The 16217-nt window shown below is 30.9% G+C and overlaps 1 protein-coding gene across 3 annotated transcripts in view; it reads right to left on the bottom strand.

Moving 5' to 3' along the window:
• The window catches only part of Pcdh10 (protocadherin 10), a 53554-nt gene that overhangs the window by 17869 nt on the left and 19468 nt on the right, over window positions 1-16217 (bottom strand). The window contains exon 5 of one of the 3 annotated variants that reach the window (XM_021236497.2): window positions 15189-15466. The exons of the other annotated variants lie outside the window; for them this stretch is intronic. Coding sequence (XP_021092156.1) covers window positions 15426-15466 — 41 coding nt within the window. The 3' untranslated portion in view covers window positions 15189-15425. Of the gene's footprint in view, window positions 1-15188; window positions 15467-16217 lie in introns of those variants that run through there. 3 annotated transcript variants of the gene reach the window in all.

Below are 16217 nucleotides of genomic sequence, written 5' to 3'. Positions count from 1 at the left end.
ATATTGGTTGCTGCTCTGAGTTACACTGCATTGCTTTTATTTAAAATCCACCTATTTTTGAAGTTGTCTGTTTATATAAACATAAATTTTTCTCCTTCCACCTATCAGCTAATTAGAATATACATATCTGAATAATAGAAATATGAGAGCTGAAGTTGAAGGTCAGAAAAATTAAAATAAGGAGAGAAGCTATCCTCTGTTTCTGAAGCTAGTATTACATGGGAAGTACTGCCCAGCTAGAAACCGTTATACTGTTACTAATGTTATGGTTACACCCACTTTATCAAAATTTTAAGAGGTGAGTGAGAGCCCTAAATAATCATCATGGCTTCAGGACTATATGTGTGAATGGTGTACAAGTAGCAAGTAGATTATTATATGTACAGCCAGATATGGTGACACACACCTGTAATCCCATTACTCAGGAGGCTGAGGCAGGATTATCACTCTGAGTTCAAGACCAGCCTGAACTACAAAGCAAGAGCTCTGTCTCACCGCCCCCCCCCAAAAAAAAACCAATGTAGTTCCACAGAATCACTGCCAAGGACTATTATTCCACAGTGCTAAGTGTTATGGCCATACATTTGCCCATACATTTTAGGCTGGGCATAGTGATTCAAATACATTGAATTAGGAAGGTTCCTGTTGTAGTCTATATAAAATTATCAAAGCAGACTTGGAAAAATTTTGTTTTTCTTCTTTACAGTTCACAAATGCAGTTTTTTTTTCCTAACTATGCATCAGCATATGTAGGAAGTTGAGGAAACTAGTCATTCGATATTGGATAAATATTATTTTTCAGTCATTTAAAAAGTAATGGAAAAACTATGTTCTTTTTAAATTCTATTCATTTAGTATATTTTTTCATAATGGGTCATACAAATGTTAATTTAAAAGACTTATCTTAATATTTGAGATATAGATGAAAAAGTACTCAATGGAAATATACATTCAAACGTTTATCTTTTTGTAATTTAGTATATAGTTTTAATGACTCTCGGGGTGTATATTTTTCTTGCTATTTTTGAATCATGCTGCCTTTTGTAATTTGCAAAGTATAATATTACACTGGAAAAAAATAAAACATTTAAACCAGTAATGATTTTATATTAAACTAATTAACTGATGACTTAACCAGAATGACTGTAACATATGTGTTACAAAATAACTATAAAATATTAATACTGGTACACCATTTATACTATGTAATTGCCTGATAGAAATAATTTAATATGATACATTAAAGAACAATTTATAATTCAAATATTCACATCATACTTGCAAAGAAAGAAACACAAAGGTCTCTTTACGACAATATAAACCATGGAGACTAAAGCAATAAATTATACTTGTGAAGTAATCTAATCTATGTCTGCAACTGAAAGAAAGAACAGCCTTGAAACATCTCAAATGATTGAGATTCCAATACAGTGAAAAATTTCCAGAGGCTGAGATCACTAACCTACTCCAGAGCTCATTCAAATGTTTAATGAGCCTCACAGTCAGGGCATTTTTTTATACATAAAGTGAATCCAGCACATAAAAATTTGAGCCCATTAGCCCCTGTGGAAGTCAGAACCCCTGCCCTCCATTCCCTGTGTAAGAGCTTATCATAAACTTAAAGATAGATTAAAAGTAAGCCTGCATTAGAGAGTTGCCCAGTTGAATAATCAGTTCTTTCAACTTTCCTGTGTCTTATTCTTGAAATACTTTTGAGGATTCCCTTTAAAATGTTCCTAAAGACTTTTTTTTCAATTTAACCCCATATTCAGAAATGAGAATCATATTGTTAAACTATTAAAAGAGAATGAGTACTTGGTCTTTTGCCTTCCTGTTTGAATACTTTCATATTAATTTTAAAAATACAATTTCATATTTTTCAGATTGAATGTCATGCCTTTCACCTCACAAAAAATTACAAATTGAAAAACAAATTACAAATTGAATGCGTGTGTGTGTATGATTATATGTTGTGGCTAATTATGAAACTATCAAAAACTTGAAGGCCTCTCCTAGTATATTGGGTTATCTTTTGTCTAAGAACAGTTTAATGCCACATTAACTTGAATTATATATATATATATATATTTTTTTTTTGGTACCAGGGATCGACCTTGGGACCTTGTGTTTGCAAGGCAGGCAGTGGAACCACTTAGCTAAATCCCTGGCTCTCTTAATTTTTAATGTTCACACTACCCTAATGCAAAATTTCTTTTCTTCTTTTCATCAAATGTTATTTGTTTTCAATTGTATCATGACAGAATTCTACCTTGATATAACATGTATGGGCAAAAAGGACTATTTGGAAGCTGTGGTAATATGGAATATATGTTTATTTATTTTAATCTTTTAGAAAAGAAACCTTGTGAAATAAATGATTCAAACAATCCATTAGACCAGTAATGTAAGAAATATGCAGTAGAGCTGTGTTCATTTTTAGTCTATATGCATATGCAATGCTTACAGCATAATTTTAAATTAACATTTATCAAATCAAAATATAAATCAATGGATATTTTAAAAGATAAGGAAATTGGCAAGTATATGTGCTAGTGTGTGCATGAGAAGTAATGTGGAAATAAAAATTGCTTTCTCACAAAAGTGATAATATGCATGTAACTGGCTCATCAGTAAATACGGCACCTACACTGAAACCATGTCAGTGTCCTCGCATATTATTAACAGGGTAGATGCAGTAATAATCACTCAATTCTGTTTTCTTTTAAAATGTTCACATCTAGTTATACTAATAGAGAGTGCTTTGAACTATGACAAAATCCAATGATAATATATTACCTCTTTTACACAAATCTCTTAAATAGTATTAGCTAAAATTGATTTGCATGAGATATCTAAAACCACACTGTAATTATTTTTAACTTTCTCATCTAAAAATAATGAGAAGCTTCAATATTTTAAGGATCTTTAAAAATACTGAGATATTAAACTTTAAACTTATAAATTGAGATAGTTCTAAAAATGTTAAGAAAATGTGCTTGTGTAGAATTTTATAAGAATACATCCAGTTAGAATTTCTCTAAAAATGCCAAAAATTGTAACTTAGAAGCTTGAATTTCCAAAAGGGGGGAAATCATAGGACATGAAAGTAGTCAGGATTCTCTGGCCATTGTATCAGGCTCTCTCTAACAAGCAGCACCCCTTGCCTCAGTAACCTGAAATCATGTCTGGACACTGAATTATTGTTTACATATATCACAGTATTTTGGCTAGTAAATGAAATGTAGCAAATTTTCCCTCCCATGTAAAATATATTGCTCTTTTTCTGGAATGCCTGATCATAATTCCCTAAAATAAAATGGTGATTTGTTTTAGAACTACATGAAGATAGCATTGTTTACACTGATAATACAGGAATACACTAGCAAGTTTTCTGATGACAATTCCCTCAGTTATGTTTTACTTTAAAAATGTCAAAGGATAATTTCATTTACGTTAGACAAAGATCAGTATTTTATTAGACAATACCAGTATCGGAAATTCTAGCAAGATACTGTTATATTCCTTTAAATAATTAATTGTTCCTTTTTAAAAAATTATGGAGCTGATAGTATTTACTTACATTAAGCTCATACTTCAAGGGGTTCCTTTAAAACAACATAAGAAAATTAATTGCTTCTCTAGGTTAAATTAGCACTGATTTTTCAAAGCAAATCATACATACAAAAGATGGCCGAATGGGGTGGGTCATCCCTGTGAAAGGAGGGATGTCACATCTGTATAGAGCTGTTTGCTATAGACCACACAACTGTGTAATTGTATACGTCTACTTCTCACAAAGTGCACAACTTCACTGTTATGACGAATGCCAAACAAAAATTCCAGCAAGGTATGAAGACAAAAACATCCAATAATACAGAAGATCTTTACCTTAAAAATACAATCATTTATCTAATTTGTTAACCACTAACAACTTGCTGAAACAAGAATAATTTTCCAAATAATTTAACCACGAGCTTAGATAATTAAGTGCTAAATATCTTCTGAGTTAGAAAATAAAACATATGTAAGAGTTTATTAAAGTTTATTTTGAAATATATGCAAGACATATGATTTAGAAACTGTGAAAATAGATATACTATATCGATATAATATACTATGTTTATTAAAGATTAAATTCATTCTAGTTATATCTTAGTTCATTCCAAGATTTATATCCTTAAAGGTTATATTATTTTTCTTAACTTAAGGTTATGTGTTCAATTAGGTTTTATTTTAATTATTGTAAACTACATGGCAAAGTAAAAAAGTTATGCTATCATTTTACTCTCTATACAAGGCATCACAATAAATTCAGTAAGAATTCCAACTTTTAAATCAACCTCTTTTGGATCCATAAAGGATTTTTGTTAAACAGTATGAATAATATGCACTGATATCTAAAATACATGTATAGTTAAGAGAATCTCGCAAATATAAAAACATATCTGTGTATCTCAAAACAACATTTTTGCAAAAATGAAATTTGTAGTATTATCTTTAAAAATCAGGGTCAAGAAATGCCCATTAGTTAGTATTTTGCCATAAAACAAAAAACAATCTAAGAAAAAATTTTGAATAAGCTACACAATAATGATGAGGAGAATATTACAGACTTAAAAGTTGTTACAGGAAAACTTTAAAAACCTAAAGAAAAATTTAAAAATGGCCTCCAGCCATAGTTCCCCGGTGCTATTGACAACTTCCTATTCATATATTTAATGTTAACTCATGTTTACTTAACTTCTTATATGTCTATTAATGGTATGGTGCAGACCATTGTCTGCATTGCAAAAACTAGATTAGTGAACGTGGCAGTTAGCGATGGTGACACAGGAGGCTTAAGGATTTGTGAAAGAGAAAGTAATGTGTCAGGAAAAAGAATTTTTAAAAGAATGATCATAATTAGTCAGAATAAAAACATGAAAATTATTTAGGTTTGAAAGATGATGAGTTCCAGGAGAGAGTATTTAGGACTGAAAATGAAAAGCTTTTTGCTTTTGGCAGTAGTGGGGGTTGGACCCAGGGTCTTCACACCACTGAGCCATGTTCCCAGCCCTTTAATTTTTTTTTTCTTTTTTTGAGACAGGGTTCCTTTAAGATGCTAAATTGCTCAGGCTGGGCTTGAACTTCTAGTCCTTCTGCCTCAGTACTCCAGAGTGCTGGGATTACAGGCATGCACTTCTATTCCTGGCTACAACAGGAAAGGAGTGCAGCTTGCTAGTTGCAGAATGGGTCACTTATTCACTCACCGATGTGGTCTATGAGCATTTATGGCTGTTCCAACCCAGACACTTTGCTGCAGACACAGTTACACCATTCTGAATATCGGGCTGTGCACTAAATGCACAGGTTACTGCCCTGAAAAATTTTTCAGTCCAATGTACTGATAATTTTTACACACTATTTTAAAGATAAAAAGTGTGTATAATAATGTATAAAAGGTTATAGGAACAATGTATATATGGGAAAATTTAAGAGGTAAAATGTGTTGAGTCTTGACTGATGAATAGGACATAGCCATGCAGATGGGGAGAGGACAGGTTGTGTGATGAAAGCATTCACTTTGGAAGTAGAACAGATGGGAATAATCATTCATGAGCTTGAGAAAATCACATATCAGCTGGAAAATGGTTCAATGACATGAAGCAGAAAATATAGGTGTGGCTTAAATAGAAAAGACTTTTATAACTATATTATTTAACTAGATATAAATATGAACATTACTGTGGCTATAACAGACCACCTCTAAAAATTTTTCAGAGGATAATAAGGAGTTGAATGTTTTACAGAAATATTTGAATTAATTGATAGGACAAGCTCGGTGGAAAAGTAAAAGGCTATTCATTGATTTCCAGAGGACCCAGACTTGTAAATAGTTTGCATCCTAACACTCTGAATCTTCAAAATGTACAGGAACTTCCTGTAGCCAAAAGAACTGCTTGAATGTTTTGTGGCCAACTTAATTCTAAGGATAATTGTGAAAGGAAAAAAAGTGGTAAAATGAGCTGCTCAAAAAGTGATTCTATTCCACTCTCTCGAGCCTCGGGTAATGTCAGTAGCAATCAAAGCTAGAGACCTGCAGAACAGCACTGGATATTTTTTCCACAACTTTTAATGAAGAAAAAAAAAGGCAGATAATGATCACAGTCTAATATTAAATTCATTTTAAACTGTGAGATTGAACCTTTTCTCTTACAAAATGTTGCTTCTGGGTTTATTCTTTCACACAAGTAAACCTTACCCTATGAATTTCTGGTCTGTAACTCACAGAATCATGAGACATGGGCAATATTTTAATTACAGCAATTCAAATAATATATTCTAAGGGATTAAAAATCATACACATTTGGTCAAATCTGTCCTATGCAAAAATAACTCTTGCTATTTCTCAGTCCACTAATGTTTTCAGTTATCATTCTCCCTCATGTCTACTACTCAGTTTACAAAATCTTAAGAAAAAAAAACTACATTTGTCTTTAACATTGCCTCATCAAAACTATCAAACATAATTTGAAATCCTTTTCATTATTCTCAAATGCATTTCCAAATGTGTTCCTATTTGGATATCAGGTTTTTAATCAAAACTGATTTCTCTACTAGTACATCATTTTCGTATCTAGTGTTATTATTATAAATGCAAACTTTCCTCCATTATCCCCTCTCAGGACTAGAGAACTATCCTTGATAATTATTTAATTTTTATTTCTTTTATAATTATTTCATTCCTGATACATTCTCTAGTAATAATCCCTTCATTTTCATTCTCCAACAGAGTCATTTTTCTTCAGGTCTTATTACCACAGTATTTGACAACTGCAAAAATGATCTTGTTAGTGAAACAAAGGCGCACTCCCTGAAAACAAATCTTTAGTGTCCAATTTCATAATCCTAAGATCAAGAAGCAAAGTAGTTACAAGCAATGATTCTAGAATTAGATGGTCTCAAATTTTTAAAAAATGGTTCTTTTTCATTACCCATAAGATCATGGGGGCAAGAAAAGGAGAATTCCTTTTTTTTTTTTTTAAGTTTTTTTAATCTATAAATTGGGGAGAGTAAGAATATCTACTTCCTTTGATAAAATTTAGATTAATTCATATCTGAAAAGTTCATAAAATACTTCCAGGCTCATGATAAATTCTCAATAATTATTAGCTATTATAAGAGTATTATTATTCAGAATATGTTTTAATTTACCCAAAATGTAACTTACACTCTTTAACTTCCACTATATTTCTGGATTTATCTTGTATACAGATGCTTCTACTTACTTATTACTTGCTATCCAGTTCTGTACTTTTGTCGATGTAATTCCCTGCATCTAGAATGTCCTTTGTCTCTGTCAGTTAAAATCACACAGAGAATGCTCTGATCTTGCCACCAAAATGAACTATAAATATTTCCTGGATTCCACCATAAGGAATATTTCCCAAAGATCACCATATATGCCTTATTCTAATAAAGCAAATATCTTGTTCCACTGTGAATAAGATGAGAAACTTTAAGGCAACACAGAATCATTGAAAACTAGTACAGAAGGGTAAAAAACCAGTTGCAGTGAAGTACAGCATTTTCTCCCTCAAGCTAAACAAATTACATCTGACAAAACAAAAACAAAGACAAAACAAATTACATCTGTTTTAAAATTTCATTTCTTTAACAGTATTGTTCCATGAAGAAAGTTTATCATTTTATAAAAAATGAAAATTTTTCATATGGGAATTTAATGAGAAATTAAAAACAGTATGATTCTTGAAACTGGGCACTGGAACTTAGTTTTTAAGTTTATTTGTTATTTAAGGCAAAATAATTATACATAGCAAAATTGATGTAGAAGGTGGAAGACAGAAAACCCAGGGAATTATAAAACCATGAGATTTACACAACAAGTCCAATGAATAAACCTTAAGCAGAAAGTAGTTTTTATGTCATTTTGAGACTTCATCAAATGGGTTATGACACCATTTGCTAGTTCTATCTGATTTTGAAGGATGAAAGTGCAAGTATATAGATCTAAGGCTAATAGAATCAAGTGTATTAATAAGATTTTAGTGAAGAAAAAGAGATAAGCAAATCTCTGAATTTTCATGTGTTCAAATACTGATTATGTGGTAGGCAAGGATATCACTGGTATACATCACAGAAAAACAGGCTTCATAATAAAAGATTGTTTTGACTTCTTTGATGATTTCAGGGCATTGTGGCTTTTACACAAGGATACCAGACCTTTTTGGTTTGAAAATATTCTTTCTGAGCCCAGAATTAACACTAATCAGCAAATATAATTGGCGAATTATGAATGAGTCAAATTGTATATGGACATTGATTTGTGTCATGGTTTAAACTTTTTATCCTGGAAAAATATAAATCCTTACTTTCTATAATCATCAAATACAATATTATACTTATACTGAAACAAAAACTGCTGTTTCAGAAATGAGGTTGTTAGATGATTGTCAATTTATCATACATAATCAAGTAAATATACAATTTACTCATCATAAATACACAAGTTAAGAAATAAGACTACAAAATTTCAGAAGGTATAATCATGTTCTGTAACTGATGTCATCATAAAATGAATAAAACTTAAGCTTCGCTGTACATTACACACTGCCTCTCTGATATCTGTCCCACTGGTGTGATGGCTACAAAGGAAAAATAGGAACACTGTACTTTTAAAACATGTGTCATATGAAAGTATGTTTACTGCAGATGCAAAATAGTGTTACATTGTGAAGAAAGAACACTTGGAGTCTGATTTTTCTCTGGGAGTAAAAGAGAGCATAATTAGTTCTATTTAAGCCCAGAATTTATATGGGCTGCCTTCAACATTTAACTAGGGCTTCGTTTGGGTCACGCACTCACTGCTTTAAACATATTAAATAATTTAATCTCCACCATGAGCTTTCAAGGATACTTGTCACAGATCGGAAAAGGAGTTACAGGGAGCCTAAAGAAATTCCAGAAATCACACAGCTAGCAAGTAGCCAGATCAGTATTTGAACCACAGCGACACTGTTCTCATACATGGAGCTCTTCATTGTACATCATTTCTCTGACTGTGGTGTGTACAAAGCCCACTCTTATAAATTAACAGTAGGCTACAAATTCAAGGAAAGTAAATGCAAGAAAGTCGATCACAACATTTTCAAAAACCAAATAGCTTTGTGCAGTGATGTATACTAATAATCCCAGGACTCTGAGAGACTGAGGCAGGAGAATCCACTGCACAACTCAGTGACTTAATAAGATCTTGTTACAAAATTTTAAAAATGGAAAAAGAGCTCTGGATGTTGAAGCCCCTTGGTTCAATCCTCAGTAATGGGGGGAGGGGGGTTCAAGCAATAATAATGTCAAAGTGGATAAAATTAGTAATGCTTAGGAAAATCTGTTCCAAAAGGAATGACAAGAATATCTTTCAAGTTTTTATTAAGGATGCCCTGATCCAACCAGATGAGCAGAATGTGCTTCTTATACATTTTAAATGAGGTTGAAAACTTACTAGAACTATAATATGCATAAGGATAGCTAATTCATTTCTATAAATACTATCTTAAAGGAAGCCTAGCAGTTTACATGAGGTTTGGAGGAAAGAAGTGATATGTAATAATAATAATGCTTTTCTGTGTTTCTAGCTGTTAGTGTCTATCTGACCCAAAGCAGTTGACACTGACATGACTGGATCTGAGTATTTTTATCCACAGGGTAGGAACAGCTTTCCTTACACCAAATGAGGCTGTACGAGGCTATGTATGATCACCAGTAATTAAATGGGTCTAATTCCCTTTACATTCTCAACCAGAGTTGTGATAGATAGTATTTTTAATTTTCCCCTGGAGCTCTCTCTGGAGTATTTCAGTTTATTTAGTTATGATATTTGTACTTTAAATTAAGTTATTGATCTTTTTATTTACACAGGAGTCTGGTGAGTTCATGAGCCATAATCATTTTCTTGTATGCCAGGGCTTCAGAACATTTATAAAATGTAATTCTGGTCCAAACACAACTGTAGATCACAGAACCTAGAATATAGTGGAGCTCAATGATAAGTTCTTTTGAGCATGAGACATACTCTTTTCTTCAGTGCTCTCAGGAGACCTTTTAAAATAATTTTTAGGTAATTTGGGGGTTCTTTATACTAAATAATAGTACTAAATATAATAGGACTCTCTGAAATTCAATGGAAAGTGATTTAACTGTGAAGAATTTAAATCATTAGAAAATGGATACAGATCTAAAATTCAAAACAATGTGATATTCCTTTTATAAATACTTTGTTTTCATTAAGGGAAGTAATCTTTCTCTGTATTAGATATTTTGGCACATTTTCTATAAGTAAGCATTAGAAAAGACATAATATTTAAGAAGAAATACTACAAAATGAGCAATTTAAATTATCAAAGTTTATGTTAATAGATCTCAAACTCAATTTTAACTGTGAGAGATGAAAATTAAATTATTCTATCTCAGCTACTTCCTAAAAATAATTCTAAGTTGAGCCTGAATTAAAAGAATAAGAACAATAAATTCAATGAGTAAGTTCAATGAGTAAAGAGGTGATTGTTGTAACTTGACAAATAATGACAAATACGATTCTAACAAAATTTAAAAGTGTAGATTCTCAAATCTTTTGCTTAATTCAAGCTCTGAGTAGTTAGAATTCAATTTTTCAACAAAAGGCATTTCTTTATACTCTACTACCAAGCAATCTTTTTGACTACACAAAATGAAGTAAATTATTATATACTTATATATAATTCATAAAATATTCACATACCTGTTTCCAAAATTATTTACAATAGCTTCAGTTTGATAGGCCTTATTCTATGATCCTTAACTGATGAGAACTGTTACCTTATAATAATTCTTAAAATTAGTGACTTTATTACATCTTATCTCATCTACTCATACCTATAAAATGGTCACTCTGCAGGTAGCTATCCTTGTTATTATTAAATTTCACACTAAAATCCAACTAACATAATTACTCATTTGATATTCCCTTTCACTTAATGTTTCTTAAGTATGTGATTAACTCAGCCTTTCACATAACCAAAATAAGACTGGATTTTATCTGACTCCCAAAAACATTGATCCAAAATATATAATGATGGTAAATGGCATATATGGCCTGCTTACTATACTTCTCAAAATAATGAGGAAATCATGTATTTTTATCAGGTTTAACAGCAGGTAATTTGACCTTGAGTATTAATAATGGTGGTTTCATTTTTATTCAATTGTGTGTCATTTGACAATGCCAACATAGATTTTTCTTAAAATTCATCAGAGGGTAATACAATACAAAAAGTTTAAAAAATCCCCTAATAAGAGAAGTAACAGAAGACTAGAAGTAAGATATTTTAAATCTCTACATATCTTGTTTCATTTTATGAACTACTATTTTATTTAATATCTGAAACCTTCTGGTCATGCATACTTGTAAAGTATATAACTTATACTATTCATTGCATATATATATATATATATATATATATATATATATATATATATAATGTTATTAACAGCTGCAAACATAGCTTTGTACTCTATACAATTTGTTCCTGGACATTTTATTCTCCATTTCAAGTCAGTGAATGAGGTGGGAAAAAGGTCTTTAAAAGAACAAAATGTTTTCCTCTTTAAATTTCTAAAGAAAAAGTACAAAAAGTTGTACAAAGAGACACAGAAAAGGAGGGAAATAGAGAAAAGCCAAGGCTTTCTCAGTCGCCTTGCCTTTATCCTCTAGTCAAACAAGTTTCTTCTCTCCTTGGCTAAATCCAGCTTGAAAAAAATATTTATGGGAAATGCAACATCAAAGGACAGGAAAGTGTTATTCAACCAAACCACAGAGGCATATGCATACATTTGTAGTCGCTAATGCCTTCTAGGCAAAGTGTTTCCTTGTCCCTATGGAATAAACACAGTGTCATGGGCCAGGATATTCCTGAAGTTTTGTCAGTTCATGCTTTCCTAATGCCAAGTACATCCTTCTCTTTCCTGCTTTCCTTAAAGTCAGATTAACTGATTACTGTCTTATCTGTTTTGCATTTGTTTAAATACTTAACATTTATTGTGCCATTTCCCCACTTTTCTTCTCAATTCAGTTTCTCAATCCTTTTAAACTCCCTTCAGATATGCTGTTTCCCAAAATGTTAATCTCTTTAATCTTTTGAAGACCAGTTAAGTATCAAGGCCACAATTTGTAACAATGCTCTCTAATCTGTGCTCCAAGAAATGTGAAATACAGGCATCTCAATTTTCCTATTCTTCTTTACTGAACACAAGTAATTTGTTAAATAAGTATTCAAATTAACTTATGTAAATATTTGTTTCTATAAAAACTAGTAAATTAAGCTTATGTTTCCATCAATAAGAAAGCTATAGAGGAAAGTACCATGCATTTTTGTTAGATTTAAAAGTGAAGATAGCTCCCAAGATACTAAAAAAATCATATCCAAAGAGAAACATAATAGCTAAATTGTCTTTTCAGTTTCCACATCTGTATACACTGTATTAGACTTTAATGATAGTTTTCCCCATACTATTGCACAGATAACTTGGTATTGAATTTTAGTAGACCTCAAACATACTCCATTACTATAATAATATAAAGTTCAATATACAAGCAAACTAATCTTTGGAAAGAGACCAGAATAGTACTGATGCTTGGGGTAACAGTGAATGGAAGTAGGCAGGATGATTGATTTCTTGACACACTTTTAATGTTTTGGTTACTGGACACATAACCTAGAAATGTTTTGGTCTCTGATTACACAGGGGTTTTCATGTTAAGAGTGTTTCTTAAGTTCCATATTTATGGTTTTGTAGATTTCTCTTCGCATATGATTCCTTGATAAAAAGTTTTAAAAAATATATTCGTTGGTATTGGGAAGTTTATTTCAATCAAGCTATTAAAATGTAAATAACACATGAAAAAATATGGAAATTTGAGTAATAAGTAAACCATCACTATAGTAAAGAAATTCATTTTTAAGAACAAATATTGTTCTTGTTATTTTGTTAAAAATAAACTTTGTCTTTAATAAAGTCATGCTAGAATATTAATGGATTAAACAGTGGTCACTCTGGATTTGGCTGAAAACATCTGTGTTAGTGTTGAGATAAGACAAACTTAGCCAAGGGTTGATGAAAAATAAGGAAAATTTAGTACACTGGTCTCTATATTTGTATTTTCTTAAAGTATTCATCATTTTTAAAAGTTTTAAAATATAACTTAAAACTGTAGATTTTGTGTAATATTGTCCTTATGGCTCTTATTACAAAGATTAACTTCAATTAAGAACCAAGGTATAGCTACCAAAACATTATTAGATTTCATGAGTTCCAATATAATCACCTGATGTATAATTCTAAAGAAAACAAATTCAACATGGCATTATTAGAATTTTATACAAAATTTTCAGATGGGCCTCCAGGCTTTGTACACATTTTCTAAGGATACAATGCAAAATACCACATGAACTCTCATATCTATGGACCTATGTCTAGGGCCTACCATGTAGATTGAATTTATATGTGAAACATTATAGCTTATAAACAACATTAGGTGCATATCATCAGGATACATTATTTCATCTACTTTGTCTACTGATGCCATTGTTGACTGCAAAGCTTATGATGTGTTGCCCTTCATGATATGATCCTAAGGACAGGTTCAGTTTGACATAAAATGAGAAAGATCTCACCATTCTTCTTATTTCCTTATCTAGGGTGCTTCAAAATTGAATCCAGAAGATATGCATTTGCAATTGATTTTATTAATTTATTAATTGCTTTTATGCTTAGGTATTTAAAAAGACATTTATTAGACAATTATAACAAAAAATAATTTATAAGTATATTGTTATGGAATAAAGTAGACCCTAATTTTGAGAGCAAGTATAATTTTGGCATATATAAATAAAACTATTAAAATATTTGACAATAAACCATTTCTCTATTGAAAATTCTATGATAATTAAATATACCTCACAGGTGATACTACAATCTCATGTAAAATTCTGGCTGATGCCAACTTTACAAAGGGAAAAAAGCCTGACTACAACAATGTTACTAGCAGTTAAAAATAATGTCTTCCTTATAAAACATAAGCACTGGAACCACAAACCTATTTCCTCTAAAATGTCCTGGTTAATTCACTGCATTTAAACATTTTGAACTTGTCCTCAAAAAGTACAACCAGATTTTAAAAATAAAGGAACAGACTAAAATGGATTGTATCATAAAACTCTTTCTCAACAAGCATCAAATTGGCACGATAACAGCTTCTGATGACAAAGTGATCATGATAGAAATACATTTATTCATGTGTCAAAGAAAATCAGTCTGTTCTTTCTCTGGTAATTAATGGATATACTTAAAAATCAAAATTAATTGACTAAAAATATAATGTTTCTATATGAGATATATATGTGTATGAGTGTATCTACAGAACTGAATCATGAAGAATGAAGCAAATATATTTATAATCACTTGTTGAACTCAGTGACTTAAAGCTAGCATTAAAAATTTTGATTAGTGGGCCAGGGATTTAGCTCAGTGGTTCTGCTGCCTTCCTTCACAAGTGCAAGGTCCTGAGTTCAATCCCAAGTACCAAAAAAATTTTTTTTGATTAGCAGTTCATTGTATATAGAGAGAGAAATTTTCTCAGAACACAGGTCAAATATTACCTCTTCAGTTTATATAGATGACATATGTGTCTCTAAAAGAAAGAATATATATAAATTTCTTGCTATTCAACGTACATAATATATGTATATGATGTTTGTGATACACTATAGCATCATATATAAACCTGAATTTTACCTTTAAAATGTATACTTTAAACTTTGGTTCTATCCACGTTCTGTGGTAGCAATTACATTCTGAGGTTTGGTGATGTTGAACCTTTACCACTCTTTCCACCTAAACTGATGTCAGGTTCCTAGTGATTACAAAGTTTTATTGGGCCTCAGTACAAAATTTCAAAGATATTTTTATACTCTAGATAACTTTAAAATGACTCACATTATGGTGATCTTAGCTTTCTCTCAGTAACATTATTTAATCTTAAGTAATGAATATCAGAGTCCAAAATAGGTTCCACTTTGTATTACCTAAATGATACTAATTCCTACAAAACACATTTCAGAAGACACAGACTCAGCCAAAAAAAGTCTAGCACATTGAGTATTGAATAATGTTTAATGATCTGTATATGAAATTCAGTTTGTATATTCCACACTTCTTTACAGTATCTTTATAACTTAATGCACTTAAATTTTAACTCTTAAATCTTCAGTTTGATGAGGCAGGAAAAAAATTCCAAGTAGACATTTCTTTTCATTGAATAATTCTATTTATATTCTAATTGATAATCTTCTTTGGTTAGGCTCATATGATGGACAAATGCTTACATGGGTTTACTTCCAATGTACAAAATAAGAAAGAGGATGAAAGTGATCTGTAATATAAAATGAGGTATATGAAATATTAATATGCTAAATATATTCTCAATAAAATGAAAGTATGCAGAAAATAAACTGCTATGAATAAAAGGTAAAGACTCATACTAAAGGACTGTAAAATAATAAATAAAAATATAGGTTTTTTATGTTGTTTTCCCTTTATATCCTTGACAATATTTTGCTTAACCATAAATCTGTGAATGCAAACATATGATTAAGAGGCACGTAAATAAATAATTCCTACATAGGAATTAAATTAGAAATAAATGATCAACCCTGGAAGACTATATATATATATATATATATATATATATATATATAGGCTTCATAAAAATCTGAAAGATGAAAGTTAATACATGAAGCCGCCAGGGATTTAGCTCAGTGGTTTCACTGCCTGCTGCACAAGCACAAGGACCCAAGTTCGATCCCTGGTACCAAAAAAACCCCCCCAAAACCAAAAAAAAATCCCCCCAAAAACCATGAAGCCATTTATATATTAATAATGTAAAGAGAAAGATAGTTTCATAGGTTAAAAAAGAAGTAGTTAAAATTCTATGAGAAGTAAGAAATAAAAAGCAGTATCATTTCTGCACAGGATATAAATTAAGTTCTTAGAACAAATCAAAATAAGTTAAAAATTTTAGAGTATCAAAAAACTACATCATATTTTAAAAACCCTGGTTAGGTGCATTTGAATATCTTGAATTAGTTCAATCTCTACTTTCTTTAATCAAACCCTGTAAGGAC

The sequence above is a fragment of the Heterocephalus glaber genome, unplaced genomic scaffold (genome assembly GCF_053883595.1).
Source record: "Heterocephalus glaber isolate CG9 unplaced genomic scaffold, H.glaber_assembly_v1.0 deba00001586, whole genome shotgun sequence".
Lineage (NCBI taxonomy): Eukaryota > Metazoa > Chordata > Mammalia > Rodentia > Bathyergidae > Heterocephalus > Heterocephalus glaber.
The sequence above is the reverse complement of the archived record's forward strand: the minus strand, read 5'-3'. Positions and strand labels throughout refer to the sequence as shown.